We start from the raw sequence: 20,367 nt of genomic DNA on the forward strand, positions 1-20,367 counted from the left end.
TGAATACAATGCAAATATTCTTCAAATATTCTGACAACTCTTACAAAAGAATGTACTAGTGTTTGTTGTTTTTTTTTTTTCAAAAGACTTATAAATGACAGCAAGAGAATGAAAGATTCTCATTACTCTTTCTATTGTTTCTATTAAGGACTAGAAAGGCTGCAATGTGAAAAGGGTAAAGTGCAAAACCAGAGGGAAAGAACAATGAAAATGGAGGGAGTTCCAAATAAGGTATCGGGAATAAAGGTAGAAAGGTGATTATTTAAAAAGTAGAAAAGGAAAACCAATAATTTGTAAACAAACATTTTTCCAAGCCCCAGTTTTTTCTTGTTTGAGCAATGATCTGAATAAATTTCCACTTGAATAGAAAATTTAATGCCCAAACACAGAACTCAAGAGAATCACCATAAGGTAATTAAGAAAGAAGGAAAAGACAAAAAAATAAACACACACAACTTTTTTTTAGGGATACAATAAGTTAAAATGATTTGTATCCCTGTAAGAAAAAAGGATATTTGTAACTCTTAAAAATTGAAAATTGTTATTATCACCTGGGTAGCTAGAAGTATACTTAGAGGGAACAGTGACAAACTGTATAGTGTGAAATGCGAAGACAGTTTGGCGACCACGTAGGTTGTTTGACGAGTCCCCTCAAAAATTTCCTGAATTTTCTTGCCTCCTACTCTACTTCCTCCTCAATCAGCCCTTTTTAACAGCTAACTCGGCTTAAAGACACAGCTGCTAGAACAGGTGAGTATAAAACAATTTTTCTCGCTTCTCTCCTTAAGTTAAATTGGAAACAGCAGTTTGTTTTTGTTTTTTAACCTTAAGGGTTATGGGTAGCTCAGTGGATTGAGAGCTAGGCCTACAGACAGAAGGTCCTAGGTTCAAATCTGACCTCAGATACTTCCCAGCTGTGTGACTCTGGGTGAGAAAAAAATAAGTTTAATTTATGGTTTGTGACTGAATATAATGATTATTGGTCACCAAGGATTTTATTTATAAAATAAATGACTCATGCTGAGCCAAGGCAGAAGTCTAAGGCCTTGGAGAGCCAAGGCAGAGAAGGGAGTCAGTCCTTATCACTCACATGACCGATCTGAAGAGAAGCTGCCTGCGGGACTCCTCCAGGCTCGAGCTCCAGGATAGAACTGGCATCTCGCCCTCTCCACAGGAAGTGACAAGAACTCCAAAGGCTGTTCTCTACCTCACTTCCTGCGTCTCACATGTACCAATGGTAGCTCAAGCTTGGCTTAGGACATCCCGGGGGGGCAGTTAGTTGTTTCTTGTAGCAGTCCACCCCTAGCTATGGGCAAGGGAAACAGTATGTACAGATTGTCTTAGAAGAGAGCATGCTCAGTCTTGTGCTTGGCTGGGAAAGCCTCTGACCCTTGACCCCAACTTCCCACAGGTTAGGCGGGAAAACAGGTTTCTTTGTGTTCACCTGGTTAAGAGAAACCACACCTATACCTTGTCGTTAACCAATGATAATCATCAATATGTATTGAGTTCATTTGCGTATCAAAGAGAATAAATTGGGAAGCCGTGGCCAGCTCCTCCCTCCTCTGCTTCTCCTCTTCTTCTTCTTTTTCTTCTTGGACGAGCTACAGGTTTGCTATCTCCACCTTTCTCTCTTCTCTCTATCTTCACCTGAGGCCTGGCCTTCGGCCAGGTGTCTCTCTTTCTTTTCCAATGCTAATACCTAGCATTCTCTAATTCCATTAGTCTCTATTTATTCTCCCATCTGAGCTATATCATCCTCTGACCAGTGTAGTGTTAAATGGGATCTCTGGGCAGAAAATAGCCTTCCCGTAACGTCCATTGATCGGAGCATGGCTGCGGTTCCCAAATATTAATAATAATTGATTACTGACTCATTATTGACATCTCAAAGCTTAGCTCCTTCACGCCCTTCGCGGGATCAAAAACTTCTATCCCTTTTCTATTTTCCTACCATAAAGCTTCTCGCTGGCGGGAGGCTTTATTTCTGAATTGTCATTAGCTAGCACATGCCCATGTAGTGTGGGTGTGCCATTCCTGGGTGATAGACCAAGCAAGATGTAGGAAATTTAAAAATCACAATCCCCCCTGATGATGATTGGGGGACTTGTCTCCCCAACTGATCACTAAACATAAGTGTCCTGCACCCCCAAAAAACTAAGAGAAATGGGAAAAGAAACAAAATGGGGTAAATGTATATTTCATAAAGAAGCACATAGAGAGGGGGAGAATGCCAACATACTAGAAGGGTAAAGAGGTTGGAGACAGGAAATACTTAATTCTTACCTGCATTGAAATTGACTCAAAGAGGGAAGAACAATCAGATCCATTGGGGCAGAGAATTGATTCAAGCCCTAAAGAGAAGTATAAGGGTAACAAACTGACTGGTGGGGAGGGAAGCATTATGGGGGGGAGGGGTAGTTTAAAAAGACTGTAAATAAAATAATAGGGGAATAAGAAAGGGGGGGTAGAAAGGGAAGTAAAATAAGGGTGGGAATTAGAGGGACTGATTAAAAACAAAACACTGGTATAGAAGGAAATAGTGAAAGAAGAAAAGGCAGGAGTAGGAGTGACTATCAAGTGTAGTATCAAATTTACCCTATCAATAGCTTGTTTATATAGGGTTGCTTATATGTTGTTTTCCCCATTAGAGTGTGTGTGAGATCCTTGAGTACAGGGACTGTCTTTTGCCTTTCTTTGTATGCCCAGTGCTTAGGTAAATGCCTGGCCAACAACAGGTGCTAGGTAAATATTTAGTGACTGATTTGATCTCCTCACCCAGGCTGTGAGTATTCTCAGTATAACTGAAACTCAATAAATGTTCATAAATGATGATTAAAAAAAGAGAAAATGTAGTCCTCTGAACTTGTATCAATACCTCTTAGCACTTTGACAGATGTTAATTCTAACATCATAAAAGAAAATTGTGATTTTTTTTAAAAAAGAGGATTTATCGTAACTCAGTGTTACTCAGTCTCTTCAATTTACATAATTTCAATAATTTACCCAGTATTTAATCTCAGTGTTTATACCTTCTGGAATTGCATTCTTATGCCAAACTGGTAAAACATCCCATATTAAATTATATACCCTAGTAATGCAGGGTAAATTTATATGATTTCCATAAAATAGTAACCAAGACTAGATATTTGATCATTTTTTTCAAGGTAAATGAAGTAAATAAGTTGTTTTTCTTAATCAAATAAGTTTGTATCAAAATGTTCTCATTTAAATGTAATTATATTACATGAAAGAATGTAGATCGTAATTATAAACACTTAATAGAAGCTTGTTGATCTGATATAATATGCTGCTGTAATAATTTCCAGAAGTAGATCAAGCTGAATCCACTGTATCTCCAGATAATTTTCAGGAAGATGGATTTATTATAGATATTGTACTCAATGCTATTGTCAAATCTTAACCATTCTAGAACTGTTAAATGACCACCAATTCTATAATGATTCCTTTCAAAATGCCACTTACAATATACTAAAAGTCAAGATCAAGGCTAAAAAAGTCAAGAAATGTGTCTGATGAAATTTTTAATGCTGATATAAACTGGAAGAAGACCTTAAAGCATCTGAATTCTGAGATTATTAAAGGGGAATCTAGATTTTGGAACAGTACTTTCTTTTGCAGGAATATATTCATTTTCATCATTTTAACGATTGTATTTTAAATTGATAAATCATTTTGGAAGTCTGAAAGTTCTTTTCTTTTTTCCACTCTATGAATAACAAAAGTACTAAAATAAGCACATAAACCATTACAATATTCATACTGACAATATTAAAAACAGCCTATAACTTCATAAATATCAATTAGAATTAACCTTGGCAACTAAAAAATTTCTGATTAACCATAAAACTAAACTTAAGAAATACATGTCTAGGGGGCAGCTGGGTAGCTCAGTGTGTTGAGAGCTAGGCCTAGAGACAGGAGGTCCTAGGTTCAAATCTGGCCTCAGACACTTCCCAGTTGTGTGACCCTGGGCAAGTCACTTGACCCCCATTGCCTAGCCCTTACCACTCTTCTGCCTTGGAGCCAATACACAGTATTGACTCCAAGACAGAAGGTAAGGGTTTTAAATAAAAAAAAAAAGAAATACATGTCCCTTCTAACTATGAGGTCTTCATCTATGTGTGTAGAATATGTATTAAAGTCACATATTATAGATTTTTATAAAAATAAAATGCATTTATCCTCAAATTTATTTAAGGCAAATCCAGTCTTTTGCAAAATGTTCTTTTTTACTTTATTGCACTTGCTGAATACTTTCTCTACACCAATTATTTGTAAGCTATTGTGATGGGCAGGATGCAGGCCTACAAGGTCTAAGCAGTAATTTACATCTTTGTAACGGAAATAAGACACCTACACAAATAATTATAATAGAGAACATAATGTCAAAATGGAAGTAGCATACTGGTTGAGAAGCAGGAGAGAAAATTTGATGCTATAAGCTTTTAAAAAGACATTGTAATCAATACAAGTATTACAAGTGAGAGCTTTTGGAGAGAGGCAAAGGAGAGTGGTGAAGAACTAGTTGTGCTTTTGTTGATTAATCAATTGGTAGTAATAGAGGGGGGGAAAGCACTTCAGGGAAACATTTAAAAACAACTCAGAAGAGGGAATTTCACAAAAGTACAAAGACAAAAAGAGCAGTATGGGCACTACTATGTGACATTTCATATTCACTTTAAAAGAAAATCAAGATGTATACTATTAAGGTTCAGTTTTGTATACAATTCTTTTTCTGTTCGCTCTATACTGAAATGTTCAAGGCTGTTGATGTTTATTTAAAAAAGGAAAAATTTGTAAAAGGAATTGAAACTGATATATAAACAGCTCAAACGCTCCAAACTCTCAAAATTTATAAAACTGTAATAGACATTTATAGCCAGCCTATTTCTAGTAGTCATCCTTCTCTCCTGTTTCTAATCAGTTAAAAACTGGGAAATAAAATGGGCAAAGGCTAGGGCCAAGAAGACTGAGGTGCAAAAAGATAAACAGGTAACTTTCACAAAATTTTTTATTCTTAAAATCTAACCAATGAAATTGTTATATTTCTGTCTCATGGGGAAAAAATTTGGGTGGGTATATGTATATATATACATTCAATTAAATTATTATGAAATTATTGCTTAGTTACATTTAAAATATAGCACAGAAAAGTTTGTAACATCTTAATTGTTTTCAAAAGAAGCAAACTTTCAGTAGATAGAAATTTGATATCCTTCCTAGAAATAACCTTGAAAGTAGCTTCCCCTTAATCTTAATTGTTTTCTGATTTTTAGAATGAAAAAACACGAAAAAAATAACATGAGATCAAGCTTCTGCATGCCACTTAAAAGACAGGTCCAGCAAACATGGGGTAGGCAGTAGTAAATTTAACACCACTCTTCTCCATAAGCCAAGTTCGTGTGGCAATAGCATAGTTTTATGTCTTTCTGATCTAGGTCTAACCAAGCAGCAAAATTACACAACTAATCTTTTAACTTGGAATAACTTTTGAGAAGCAGGGTAGTCATCTTTTTGAATATATATACCTTTCTGTCTTAGTTAACAACTCTTAGATAGAATGGCAAAGGCCAGGCAAACAAGGAATCACTTAGCTAGGAAATATCTGAGATCACTTTTGAACATAGATACTCCTAATTCCAGGCACACTATTCACTATGTTACCTAGCTGTCTCTGAGAAACTGTGTAGTCTTAAGGATAAAAGTGTAGACCTTGAAATCTCAGATACTTGAGATTTAAGTCCTTCCTCTAACTCCCATTAGCTGTGTGACTCAAGGTAAGTTATTCAACCTCTTTGGGACAACACTGTAAGACTAAGTGCAACTAATAAATTGTAGTTATGAATTACATACAAATACACAGAGAAACACACCCTTTAGGGTATTTAATATGATATATTTTTAAGTGTTTAGAAAACTAGACATTCTATACACAAGAATGTTACTACAACCAATAGAACTAAGGTAGTTAGCTATTTTCTACTATGTATGTACTTACTACAAAGTCATTTTCCCTAAAGTTGGGTACCTTCTGAATACAGCTTTCATGTTTTAATTGGAGAATTCCACATTTCCAATAAATGAAACCTATTTTGTCTAGTTTGATGTGAGAATGAGACATGCCAAATAACTGAATTTTCCTGATTGTCCTGTGATATGAGACTCAAGCATGAAAGGCTCTCTGCATTAATACCTAATATTTTAGAGAAATCTATTTTGTTCTATTTTTTGTAGTTTTTCTGTCTTCTCCTAGGTAGTGTCATTTCTAACTACTGTCAGCCTATATCTAACAACCTGCACTCCCCTTCCCTATTTCTGATCTGGAAATTGAGATCAAAAAGGCAAATTTTTTAGAATTCTGGATAAAAGCAAGTAAAAGACCTAGGCATAATAAACATCATAGCTCTAGTATAAATGAAGTTTAAGAATGAATTTAATAAATCAGTTTTGGACACATGGATACCTTTCTTTGCTTCCTATTGAATGGCTAAATGAGCTATAAACAAGAGAATTGTCCTAATATTAGGGAAAGAAACCTGTCTTGAGATTTTGCAGGTATAGGGAACTCCCTGATGAAAGAATCACCCCAACTCACTCAGATTTACAACTTCTCTGAAACTTGAGTCTTAGAAAATGGTTCAGAGGACTGAGAAGTTAAATGATTTACCCAATGTCACACAAATGTGTTTGAAAGTGGTTCTTAATTCAGGTCTTCCTAGCTTCAAGGTTACCTTTATTCATTAAACAATGCTGCTTCTCTACTACCATATCCATCCACTTTATACTCTCTATTTAAAAAAAAAAATCCTAAAAAAAAAAATCAAATGTATTTGTCCCTGTCTTCTTTCATTTAGGTCTCATTTTTGCATGAATGGCCAAATTATAGTTATCTCTATCTTAATAGAACATCATCACTAATCAAATCTTATTAATCTGCTTAAAGATTTCCTTCAAAAGGAAAACTATTTTTATTTCTTAATTCAGAAAATGCTTGTTGTTGTTTTTTTAATAGGGTGTGGATCAATCTTTCTCAATTAGAAAGCAAAGATTTCTTCCAATAGATGTACCAGGACATGACTAAAGGAAAAGGTTAAACAAAACTATTAGTCATTATATATTTTAGGTCTTCTTTTCCTCATAAAAAGAGTAACAAGATCATTAACAAGAAAACCGCCTTACCCCTGTGCTGATGATATCTAGTTCACAGAAATATGGAATTCAGATGTGAAAGCTATCTTCATGATACAGATTTGTAGGTTTAAAGTCTTAAAGCAAGGAGTTCTGATTTTGTTAAACAAAATACAACCTAATCTTTCCTGGACCATCATTATAAACTGTATTTCAAAGTAACTGATTTCCTTTGAATTATTATGTATTATTCTGAGATGAAGTAAATAAATGTTACATGTTTGCCAAAGGGGTACATACCATTAATAAGATTAAGAACCCCAGTTATAGATTTGTCTGAGGCACTGAAAGGTTCAATAGCTTGCCTTGGTAAGAGTTAGAGGTGGGTGGGACTTGAATCTAAGTCATCCTGACTACAAGGTTGCCCTTCAAACCAATATGCCAGGCAGCCTAAGTCTTCTTTTTAAGGAAGAAAAAAAATTCAAAAAGAAAATATGCCACCTTCAAACACAATCAAAAGAACAAAGAAATTACCCAAGAGAATTTGCAGAAGTTACAAAGAGAAATATAATAAAGTTGTGTTTTTCTGTTTAAACAGGTCATAATCCTAAGAACAAGAAGGTTCAAAATATTACTTATGATTAGAAGTCTTACAAACAATATTTGGGGATGTTTTATGTTTTACACATTCTACGTTACACATTTTTTGGCCTTAATCTTATTTATAGGTCATTTCATTCATTATTTATGAACTCAAGAAAATGAAACCTAACAAAAATGTATTATACTCCTTGGTGATCATGAAGATCAATATAGCAAAGGGCTCTCTTATGCATACTCCATAAATACTAACAACAGATATTGAAAAGTATTGAAGGAATATGTGGTTGCCAATAATGAAAACAAAATAACCTCAAGATATAAGCTACTGGTCACTTCTGAATATAACCAGAATAACTGTCACTCTCAAAAGTACTTTGAAGGAAACTCTCCCCAAAGGTGATAGATCCCAAAGTATTAATGGCTGGACTTAGACAACTGTTCTGTTAATGACAAAACATGAAAACCAAAGTTGCAAGAATAATGTTCTCAGTGTCAATAAAAGAAACCCAATTCAAATAAACTAAAGATATTTCTGATCACAAGATGTTAAGTGAAACTAGCAAACACTAAAGTTCCCTGCTATTTTTTTCCTGGAATTGAAAAAACACACATTTCTAATTCTCAATTACTCTCCAAGTTATAGCAATAGCAGATCATCATATTGCAATTGTTAGAGGCCACAAGTAATTTTTAAAAATAACAAGTACTGTTTGAAAAATGTTGTTGATAGTTCTATATCTGAAAGAAATACTTTTTCGGAATTAAATTCGTAAGTATTTGCCCCCCTTTTGAAATACATTTCCAATTAAGTAATTTTTAAAATCTTCCCCATGCATTTATTTATTTTCATCTCCTTTAAAAGCAAAATACAGCAATACATACACATATTTTATATACATGTATATACATATGTATGTATATGTAAAAACACACGGGCTTTTTGTGAGGTCTGAAAGGCAGGATAGTTTCGACCCAGACCACCACAATCTCTCAAGAATATGTCTATGAGAGAGAAAGAGGGAGGAAGGGAAGGGAAACAGCATACTCAGCGCCCAGGACACCACCTCATTTCCCTAATAGGGATGAAAAGCTCAGGCCTCTGGTAGCTTCCAGCTGACGCCAGTGTTCTCCACATCATCTCCACCTCTTTTTTTTTTTTTTTGACAAGATCTTCAGATGAAGCTACTGATGGCGTTGGAGGAGGGGAGAAGGGGCTGGTGGTCGTGTCTCAAATCTATGGTACTAGGATCTCTTCAGAGTAGCTCTAAGTCCGAACCTCTTCATGCCTCTCGCCTCCCTTCCTGGGACACGGAGCATCAGCACCCAAAGACATCGAAAGTGAGTCCCCTAAAGGAAGCTGTCTAGTAGCACAGCGCATCATCTCGGAGGCTAAAACAGGCGTCGAGACGGAGGTGGACGAGGAGGAGAGTTTCGAGACCATTCCTTTGCCTGGCTACTAAAATTACAGACTCCATTTCCTGCCCCCGGGGTGACGACCAAGTCACCTCGAGGAGAAAGGTCCTTTCTCCGGGTTCGCTGCCAACCTGAGCCACCCCATCTTGGCAAGGCGCGCAGGAGAGCCCCTTAGCCAACCTTCGCTTGGGTACCACGACCCCTCCCCCCTGACCACGAGAAGGCAAAGGAGGGAGGCTGGTGCTGTAGAGTACCGAGTACTGCCCCTTCCAGGCCCGCACGGGCCGCTCCCCAGCACTGCCCTCCGCGCCCGCCACCCCGCGGGCCCGGGGAGAGCACCCACCTCTCTGCAGGAGTTTCACCTCCCCGTTTTCCTCTCGGGCTCCGCCGGCCTCGCCCGCTGCGCCGGCGAGGTGCCTCCTCTTCTCCTGCTTCTCCTTGGGTCTCCGAGGCTTGGTGTTAGCGGCAGCAGGAGAAGGGAGCAGAAGATGGTGGTGGGTCTGTGCGTGAAGCAGCGTCGGGGAGACGAGCAGTTTGCGGGGCAGAGGTTGGGGAGAGAGCGAAGAAGAGGAAGAGGAGGACGAGGAAGAGGAGGAGGAGGAGGAGGAGGAAGAGGAGGATGAAGAAGAGGAGGAGGAGGAGGAGGAAGTAGTAACAGCGCCCGCGGGAAAAGAGAAGCCGCCAGGAGGGGTGGCGGCGGCGGCCACGGCCGCGAAGCTCCACAACGCGGGGCTGCCATAGCTCTGAGGCGGAGGCGGCTGCTGCCTGCTATTCCCGCCGCCGCCGCCGCCCCCTTCCCCGTTCACTCTCCTCGAGGGCTTCTTCTCCTCGGTCCGAACCTTTTTGGCTGACAGAGAGCACGACGGATCCCGAGGAGAGGGAGGCGGCGGTGGCTTGCAGAATGATTCTTTCTCTGGGGCGGCGGCAGCGCCGTGGACGGGGCTCAGCGACTCCGCCATTTTGCGCTCCTGTTGTATTTACTCTCCGTCCGCTCCCAAGCGAAGGGGCAAGAGGGGCGGGCCATCATCGGGAGGGGAGGGGAAGACGGGGAAGGGGCGGAGCGAAGGAGGGGCAGCTCGGTGGCGTTCTCCATAGGACGAACGGCGCTGAGGGACCCCTCCTTTCGCCAATCATACTCACGGACAGGGAAATAAGGGGGTGGGACTGAGAAGCGAGGGGAGAAGTTGAGTGGGGTTCGGCGGCACGCGGCGCTAGACGGGAAGGGGGCAGGGTGGACCTGCCAACCGCCCCTGGCTCCGCGCCTCCTCGGCCTCGCTGGGGTGACAGCGGAGCGTGAGGCTCCGCCCGAGATGTCCAAATCTGCCTCTCCTCGGCTCTCGCACCTCTCTGTCTGTACTATTTTTTTCCTTCCCGTCCTTTCTTTTACGCTTCATTACTTTCTCTTCCTGTTCTACTGGGCCCCTTCCTGGCTCACTGATTTCTGACGAGTTAATTTCAGGGAGATTCAGAGGAGGGAAGCTACAGGCGGAGAGTAAGTCTTTTTTTTTTTTTCCGGTTTAGGTTCCTAGCAGGGATGGAGGAAGAAACCTAGAGTCCGTGTTTCTGACCACATTCTGCTGTTGTTAGCGTCGTCGTCGTCACTACCTGGCTTTCGACATTTTCCTGCTCTTCCAGAGCGCTCTCGAAATCTGGGGTCAGTAAGTCTGGCCAACTAGCACCCACTCTCTCAGGACTGGGTACTGGTTTTTTAAAAGAAATTTTCTCTTACAAATGTTATTTTTCAACAAAATTATTTCCAATTAAAAAGTTTGTTTTTTTTTTCTTCATGAATCATCTCTGTAGATTAAAAAAAAAAAATTCCAAATACCTAATTGAGTAGAGTCCAACAGGAAAGTGGTTGGCATTGAAAAAAAAAAAGCCGTTATATGAAAAATCTAATAGTTTTGGGCAAAACTGTTCTAAAATTACTGCATTTTTTTTAGTGCTTTCTTAAGTACCCTGGCTGTTTTTGTGGAGCTTGTATATATTTAAAGAGAAAAGGACTTGAGAAAGTTAAAGTAGTTTGTAATAATTGGTAATGCCAAAAATAACTTTTGAAATTGACTTAAGATATTAGAAGTGGGGAATCTGTGGAATAGATTACAAAGTTATATTAGTCAAGAGATGACTAATAAATAGAAAATGATTTTTAATGTTAGCCTTTAGAACTGGCTTAAGATATAAGTAGGGAAAATGTCAAGTAGATAGATTGTAAACTTGTATTAGTCAAAATAAGAAATGAGTAAATAAATATTTATCTAGCACTGAAAGTACTCCATATGTTTAAATTCTATGAACATGTAAGTTTCTCAGGGCCCTTGAAATCAACATTTGTCTAAGTGGAAAGTATTACTGCCTCCTCATTTCTCTCACTTCAAGAAGTGGGGATTTTAAGGTTTTCTTTCTTTTTTCTTTTTTTAACCCTTACCTTCTTCCTTAGAATCAATACTATGTATTGGTTCTAAGGTAGAAGAGTGGTAAGGGCTAGGCAACAGCTAGGAAGTGCTTGAGGCCAAATTTGAACCTAGGACCTCTCTTCTTTAGGCCTAGCTCAATCCCAACTGCCTCTTAAGGTTTTCATTTTACAGTTAAAATGTCTTTTAAAAATTTAGGACTCTCCATGAATGAGCTTAAGCAATTGATTTGGAGTCAATTGAACTGAGTTCATATTCTGTTTCTGCTGCTTTACCACCACTGTGACCTAGGGCTTATTACTTCTCAGTATCTCTTTTCTCATCTGTAAAATGAGGAGGTTGCAATAAATAATTTTCTGGTTCTAAATCATATGACCCTACATGGTTTGGAAAGTCTGAACTTGAAATAAAAACCTGTGAGTCATAATATGGGTAAGTTATTTGACCTCTCTAAGCTACAGTTTCTTTACCTGTAAAAAGAGATATTACTTATACTTCCTACCTCACAAAGGTAATTTCCCTTTTTTTATATCACCATCATTTAACATAGTTCCTCATATATTTATAAGCACATAATAAATGTTGACTGATGGGATGAATTGAGGCAGCTAGGTGGTGTAGTAGATAGAATGAAGGCCTTGGATTAAATAAGAGTGGAGTTCAAATTCCCATATATGTGAACTGGGCAAGTCATCTTACCTTTCTTTGCCTCAGTTTCATCTGTAAAATGAGGATCTCATTAGGACCTACCTCCTGGGTTTGTCTTGATGATCAAATGAATAAACACATGTAAAAGCTGTACATAAATTTTATAAAAGAATTATTAAATATTAGCTATAGTTATAGCTATTATTTATATAACTCTTTAAGGTTTGTAGAGCACTTTACAAATATCTCATTTAATCCTAACAACCCCAGATGGTAGGCTCTGTTGTTATCCCCATTTTACAGATCAGAAACTGAGGCAGACACAAGTTAAGTGCTCAGGGTCACAGCCAGTGTTTGAAACTAGATTTAAACTCGTATCTTTCAGATTCCTGGTCCATTTATCCACTATGTCTTGAGGCACAGTGGGTAATACTTTAATTATGAGGAAACTACATTACAAAATATCAATCTAATATATAAATGTAAGCTAACAGAAATATTGAAAAATATGAGAGATTGTACAGCTCACATTTAGGACAGCTTTACACATTTTCTAAATTAATTGAAAATACTTTTTAATTAGAGTTAGCATTTGTCAACTAGGGTAGTTCAAAGCAATGTCAATATGACTTCTTAAAATGAAGTTATAAAGCTGATTTTTATCTTGCTGACAGTTATTTAACAAGCTGAAAATACACTTTTGTAAGCAATTTAAGAAGGATTTAAAAATAATTCTGAAACCTTTATCCAACTGCAAACATTGATTAGTTTTGTTTCAAATCTTTCCAATTAAGGAAAGCCTGAAGTTTTAAAACTGTAGACTAACTGAAATTCTCTCAATGTATCTTCCACATACCTTAATATTGTACTGGGTAAATTTTGCCCTTAATCTTCTAAGTATTATATGATACCTTGTTTTACTTCTGCATCCTCTATAAAGTAATGTCTGTTGCATGCACCAAATATTATAAGTGTTTCAAAGTTGTTCTAAAGGTTTTCCCGAGTTTCATAACTATCCTATATAAAACCCCCTTTTTACCTTGGTTCTATTAAGACAATGCTGAAATATTTTAAAATAAATTTTTACTAGAAAACCAGAGAATATCATTCCAACAACATTCCAAAAAACTAAGTTTAAAAAGTGTAAATTTATAATCCTCACTAATATTAACCAAAGATCCATCTTACCTATGATTATGTAGTACCCAGCGGCAAGTCCCTATCTCTCAAATCAAAAATGTCAAGACTGGATGACAGAAAATCTGTGCTGGAGAAATATATTTCCATTTCCATCCAAAAGATATTTACAATTGGCTATTTCTAGGCGTTCCCAAAACCTGTTGGCATTATCTCCAGATTTGACCCTCCAAGGGTCCTGGCCAAGACTTTTCTTATTTCTATCTACTTTGGCTCTCTGAGCTTCTGCCTCATTCCAGACACACTGGAGAAGGCATTTCCCATCTACTCCCAAAGTTCTTCTTTCTCTGATTCTTCACCTCCACTTCAAACCATCTACCGACTTTAAGAATAAACACCTTCAACTTAGGTTTTCTGTTTTCAGGGTGGTAAAAAAAGTACAATTCTTTTCCGTAAGCCATTTCTCCCTAAAATGTTCATCTCCTCTAATGACTGATTCTCATATATACATGACAAAATTTGGAACCATAAGCAGGTAAGCTTTTGGGCCAAAATGAAGTTAATAAAGACAAATGTCAATTTGGGTTCACATTTGGGTTCAAAAGATCAATTTCATATAGATATGGGGGGAGGTGCAGAACTACTACAAACAATGATTTGGCGGATATATTGGTTAATTTTGCTGAATATTTTTTCTCATTTTTATTCTTTGTTACAAGGAATGATTCTGGGATGTGGGGAAATATAAATGACATAAAAACAAAATATATTTAAATTTTTTTAATATCAAGCTAGTACAAGATGTCTAGCAATATTTTCCCTATCCGTTTCTATGAAAAAGACATAGGAAACTGACTGCACTGTAATATAGAAAGCCACTATTTTTTTCCTTGGGCACTTTAAGGGAAGTGAAAGTGCCCTTATCTTTTGCCTTAATTCTACTACCTATGGAGTATTATGTTGAGCCCTGGACTATACATTGTAGGAAAGACATTAACAAATTGGAGTATTCTAAGAAGACAGGATGGTGAAGAAACATGAAAATCATGCTATGTGAAAATTGACTAAAGATCTGGGAACACTTCACTAGAAAAGAGAGGATATGATGCGTGTGGGGAAGCATGATTATTAATATCCTCAAATATGTGAAGAGTTGTCATGTGGAAAGTGGATTTGATTTATTCTGTTTGGCCCAAGAGGACAGAACTAGGACTACCAAATAGAAGTTACAAAGAATCTCAATATAAAAAAAAGCTTCCTAATAGAATTGTCAAAAAACCAGAATTGACTACACTAAAAAAGCTCATGAATTCTTTGTCACTGAATGATCAATCATTTGTTGGAGATGCTGGAAAAGAAATACATATTTCAAGTATCATTTGAATGAAAAGATTTTTAGGATATCTTACAACTCTGATTCTGTTATGAAGGGGGAAAGACTTCAATATTTATTATAATTTTTAAAAATTCTTTAAGTTAGTCCAAACTCAAGAATAGATTTTGCAGAGAAGGTGCCAATTTTCATGGAAGAAGGAGTTTACTTACCTAGGACATATCCTTTACTAATGAAATCACAAGTATTGCTCCTATGCTTATTAGGTGAAGAACATAGTTGAATACCTGAGTTACTACATGAGATTGCTAATCCAATTATTTTAGCTAGAAGCAAGTGAAATAGCTATGTAGTTGTCAAAATAAGGAATTGTGACTCATAAAAATATGTATATATAGCAAGAAAATGCAGCTATATGAATCCATATATGTGCTCTTCGATTCAAGATACCAGTTCTTTCAACTTAATGACTAATTCAGTCCAATTCAACACACCTTTTTAAAATATAATTTTATTTTTAAAATATTTTTCCATGGTTACATAATTCATGTTCTTTCCCTCCCCACTCTTGGAGTTGACAAGCAATTCCACTGGATTGTATATGTATTATCACTCAATACCTATTTCCATATTATTCATTTTTATAAGAGAGTAATGTCTTTTAAAACCAAAACCCCAAATCATATCTCCATATAAACAAGTGAAAAATCATGTGTTTTCTTCTGCATCTCTACTCCCACAGTTCTTTCTCTAGATGTGGATAGCATTCTTTCTCATAAGTCCCTCAGGATTGTCCTGGATCATTGCACTGATACTAGTAAAGTCAGTTGTATAATATCCTCCTGGTTCTGCTTATTTTACTCCTCATCAGTTTGCAACACACCTTTTTAAAAAGATATTTTATTTTACCAATTACATATAATAATAACAATTTTCCACATAAGTCTTGTGGAGTTACAAGATCCCATTTGTCTCCCTCCCTTCCCTCTGCCTTCCCAGAAATAAACAGTTTGATCTGGACTATACAAGTATTATCATGCAAAATTTAATTCCATATTGCTTACTGTTCAACAGATATATATTTTTTAAACCCTTACCTTCCATCTTAGAATCAATACTGTGTAATTCCAAGAAGGAAGAGCAGTAAGGGCTAGGCAATGGGGGTCAGGTGACTTCTACAGCTAGGAAATGTTTGAAGTCAAATTTGAACCTAGGACCTCTCATCTCTAGACCTAGCTCTGAGCCATGTAGTTGTCCCTCAACAGACATTTCTTAAGTGCCAACTATGGTCAAGGCACTATGTTAGTATTTGTTTCTTTTTTTAATGAAATTATATCAACCTCAAGATGATAAACAAATTGGAGAAAGGATGATGTGAAGTATATATGAGGTGATATACAAATAACCATGATATAAGGTTCTTTACTTAGAGCTGTAAGGAGCCTTAGGGATTCTCATTTTGAAGATGTGGAAAAAAGGCCCATGGAAGTGACTTCCCCAAAGTTACACAGTGAAGAAACGAAAGAGTTGGAATTTGAGCATAGTTCCTCCAAATCCAAACACAAAGCTTTTCCCACTCTATCAGAATACCTCTTTCCTATAAGAACAATCTGAGAAAGGAATGATCACTTCTAATTGGGGAAATTGAGAAAACTTTATGGAGCAGGAAGCACTTGAGTTGAACCTGGAAGGAAGTAGAAAGTTCAAGAGGTTAAGTGACTTGCTTTCTTTTTCTTATCTGTGAAATATTAGTGTTGGACTAGCTGGCTCTAAAGTCTCTTCTAACTCTTAAGTATTTGGGGACATCTTAGATATGACATACATTTTTTCTTCCATATGCCTTTTGGGAAAGTGTTTTAGAAGGATGGAGTAATTATTTAATTCTGTAATTCTGCTGCTTACTGGTGGGGGAAAAAAGAAGCTGAAATAGCAGGACCATGGACAAGGTTAAAAGGCAATAGCTTTGGTATGAAGGAATCCATCCTTCACAACTCTACTAACATGGACCCTATTTTAAGATTAGGCCTTAAAATAAAATGTTATCAACTTTAAGCATCTGTAATATTCTAGACTGTTTTCTCAACTTAATGTCCCCTGTTAGGTATGAGATTCCCTTACCTAAATTAATTCTTGTAAAACAATTCTTTATAAGGCAAAAAAGAACATAGGCATACACTACAAAGAAAACAATCATCACAGGTAGACCATTGTGATGACCTACTTCAAGAGTTTTTAAGAAGAAAGCACTTTACACTTTAAAATGTTAATATAGATATGAGTTATTTTCTCCATGTCTCTGAGACATGTCTGGACAGATGTCCTCTTTCAAACTTTGCTAAAGCAAAGAAGGTTTTTAAATAATTGGATTTCAAAGAATTTTCTTGAAAAATACTAAAAAAATAGACAGCTAAGAAATCAATAGGATAAATAATTAAGCTGGAGTAAATTCTAAAAGAATAGGTAATCAACAAAGCAAATAATCAATATGATTGCTGTCAAACTTAAGGGCAATATTTGTTTTGAATAATGAGGAAGGTACTAGTAAAATACATTTTTTTCTTATAGAATTATCCCTCCCTTATTCCCTAGTTGTTTTTTAAATCATTCTTTTTTAGTTATGGGGAGAGGTGGAAATTAAATGAAATTAGGATAAAGGAAGTAAAAGGAGGGGAGAATAGAAAAGGAAGTATCTAAGAGAATTTGTAAAGGTTTCTGTACATGACTAAATTTTTTTCAAATTTCAGTTTCAATGAAAAATTTTAGGTGATGTTAACGCCTCACCTTATAGTAACTTACATGGCCTCATCACAATGTAATAGAGTGGATAGGCTGCTGGTTCACTCCTATCTTACCTCAGATACTTCTCAGCTGTGCAATCTTAGGCAAGCCTCTGAGCCTCAGTTTCCTTGTCTGCAAAATGAGAAAGTTGGATTTGATGACCTCTATGGTACTTTCCAGGTCTAAACCTATGACCTCCCCTTACTTGCTATATTTTTGTTAAGAGAGGAAGTTAAGATGGTCCTGGCTTACTTTGAGACTCAGCTCAAATTCCATCTTCTGCAGGAAGGTTTTCCTTATCACTATACTAGTAGTGCCTTTCTTCTGACATTACCTCCCATTTGTATTTCTCTGTACATACCTGTTTGCATATCATCTCCATTAGAATGTCAGCTCCTTGAGGGAGAATTTCTTACTTTATATCCTCACCAGTTAGCACAATTTCTTGTTGATGATGCTTCTGGTCATGGTTATATAGCAAGGTAGAAAGATAAAAAAGTAACATAGGTGAGGCAACTATTTAAATGTAACATTTTAGAGCCAAGAAATAAAGGATAGGGGGCAGCTAGGTGGCTCAGTGGATAGAGAGCCAGGCCTCGAGATGGTAAGTCCTAGATTCAAATCTGGCCTCATATACTAACTAGCTGTGTGACCTGGGCAAGTCACTTAACTCCCATTGCCTATCTCTTATTGTACTTTTGCCTTGGGAACAAAACTTGGTATTGGTTCTATGGTAAGGGCTTTAAAAAAAAAAGTAGAAAAAGTGCTAAAAACTAGTAAATTAGAATCATCTTTGAATGGTTTCTGATGTTTCCTCCTTGTAGCCCATTCTGTTTCTAGAATTCAAGTAAGAGAGGCCACTCCCACTTTACTTTCACAAGAGGGACCCAGAAGTTCTAAAAATGTTTTTTTCTTTCTATCCATTAGAAAGGAATGCAAGATTTCTATATTTCTGACCACTGCTACTGATGACTGTAAGAATTATTTTAGAGGCTAAATCAGCCTAATTTATCTAAACAATAACCAAAAAAGATAACGTCAAGAAAAGTGGAGAGGAGTCAGAAATTTTGGTGGTTCCATGGATAGTGTCATAGGCTTGGAAACATGAAGACCTGAGTTCAAATTCTACCACAATAGCTTCTTGGCCTTTTGGTTAAGATCAAGCTCTAGGCCTGGCCCCCAATTCATAAGCCACCAAGCTGCCTCAAGATAGTATCTTGTGGTAGTGTTTCATATTTATAAAAATACTTTCTGGTATATATCTCAGTTTACCCACATACAAACTCTGAATTTGGTAGCAAAGATATTTTCATTCCCATTTTGTAGATGGGAAAACTGAGAAAAAGAGATTAAATAACTTGACCAAGGCTGCAGAGTAAAAGTTATTCAGAGCTTTGTCCAGAACCCTGCTAGATCTCAAAAGAAACCTCTTGAGTAGTTGGTAATTGTTTGATGATCTAAATAGAATTATATATCACTTTAAGGTTTATAAAGCACTTTACATATTTTGTGTCATTTGATCTTCAAAACTATCTTATGAAGTAGGTGAATGTTATTATTCCCATTTTACAGATGAAGACACTGAGAAAGAAGAAACAAGCATACAATTCACATCTAGAATTCTGCCAATCAATGTCCATCCCTCTTCTCAAATATCAGGCAGTGATTCAGAATTGTAACTCATGAAGAATGCATCTACTAAAGAGGGATTGTGGTCCAGATAGTCCAAAACAGTAGGTAATCCTAAAATTATGTTTCTTTGCTTTGGAATGCATTTTATGTTATTTTAGAGTGGATTTATCATCCAATTACATTTATTTCAGACTTACATTCAAATCACTTGCAGTTGCTGAGCTCACACCAATTGATAATAAGGGTAAGATATCTAGAAATATCCTGGATAGATGACCTCGGATTAAACATTTGCCAGAAATAATTAACATTAGGCTAATCAACAGAATTTTCTATACAGCAAACTTTTCCTTCTCCCTCAGATTAAACTGTCTAGTCCTTTTGACATTACTTCAACATCTCTTCTGTCTGTCCAGTTTTCTTTCTTCTCACTGTTAAAATACCTTCAAACCATCTCCTACCTAGATTATTTCAGTATGTGTCACTGGAAAGCTATACACCCAAGGCTGGGAGAATCCTCCAGACTCGTAGCACCACCTTGTGGTTTAGACACCCCTAGAAAGAGAAATAAACGAGGTTACTGGCTAGGCCTCTTCTTACCCTCACCCCTACTTCAGTGAGGTCAAAATTTCCAGGACTATATATTCCCTTAGAATCAATTTCACTCCTCAGAAGGGACTTGAAATTCTTAGAAGGGAACCTGGTTCTAGACAGATAACAACCCACCATTCCAGTGAGTGCCACTTCCAGTTCACTAATCCATTCAGGCATTCAAACTTTTGATACTGATTACAAACTTATAGATAAAACTTGAAAAAAAATCCACTTGGTGATGCCAGACAGATAATACTCTCCCACCATAAATTAGGCTATATGGCATTTGGCTTGGGAGAGTAGGTGGGGAAAAGAAATAGGTGTGATTTCATTGCTGTTTGTAATTCCCAGAGAGGAGCCTTCTACTACTGCAAACTGGAAATTGTTTTTCAGTTTAGTCTGAGAGTTGCTTAGTCGAGGGTCACAGAGCTTGTATAGATCAGAAACAGGCTTTGAGCGCAGGCCTTCCTAATTCTAAGGCCAATTGTCTCTCCATGTCATTATACTGCTTTACCATCTGAATACCCCACTGGCTACCTCTGGATCTTGGCTTTAACTTCTCCCATTTTCCAAGTCTATGTGGGCAATGCTCTTCTTTCCAATGAGGCTAGAATCTAGGATCAAAGCCTATTTAAAACCTACCACCTCTCTAACAGAAGGCTG

At 37.1% G+C, this 20,367-nt stretch overlaps 1 protein-coding gene and 1 long non-coding RNA gene across 2 annotated transcripts in view; one reads left to right on the top strand and one right to left on the bottom strand.

Annotated features, from left to right (window-relative positions):
* RSBN1L (round spermatid basic protein 1 like) overlaps nucleotides 1-10,297 on the bottom strand; it is a 111,685-nt gene extending 101,388 nt beyond the window's left edge. Inside the window, exon 1 of the mRNA XM_001370926.4 lies at nucleotides 9,512-10,297. Within this exon, the coding sequence (XP_001370963.1) occupies nucleotides 9,512-10,127 (616 nt within the window). The 5' untranslated portion in view covers nucleotides 10,128-10,297. The remainder of the gene's footprint in view (nucleotides 1-9,511) is intronic.
* An 80-nt stretch (nucleotides 10,298-10,377) lies between these two features.
* Nucleotides 10,378-20,367, top strand: part of LOC103093745 (uncharacterized) — a 99,168-nt gene continuing 89,178 nt past the window's right edge. The window contains exons 1-2 of the long non-coding RNA XR_001624921.2: nucleotides 10,378-10,822; nucleotides 19,051-19,215. This is a non-coding gene — a long non-coding RNA (uncharacterized LOC103093745). The remainder of the gene's footprint in view (nucleotides 10,823-19,050; nucleotides 19,216-20,367) is intronic.

This window comes from Monodelphis domestica, chromosome 5, assembly GCF_027887165.1.
Source record: "Monodelphis domestica isolate mMonDom1 chromosome 5, mMonDom1.pri, whole genome shotgun sequence".
Classification (NCBI taxonomy): domain Eukaryota; kingdom Metazoa; phylum Chordata; class Mammalia; order Didelphimorphia; family Didelphidae; genus Monodelphis; species Monodelphis domestica.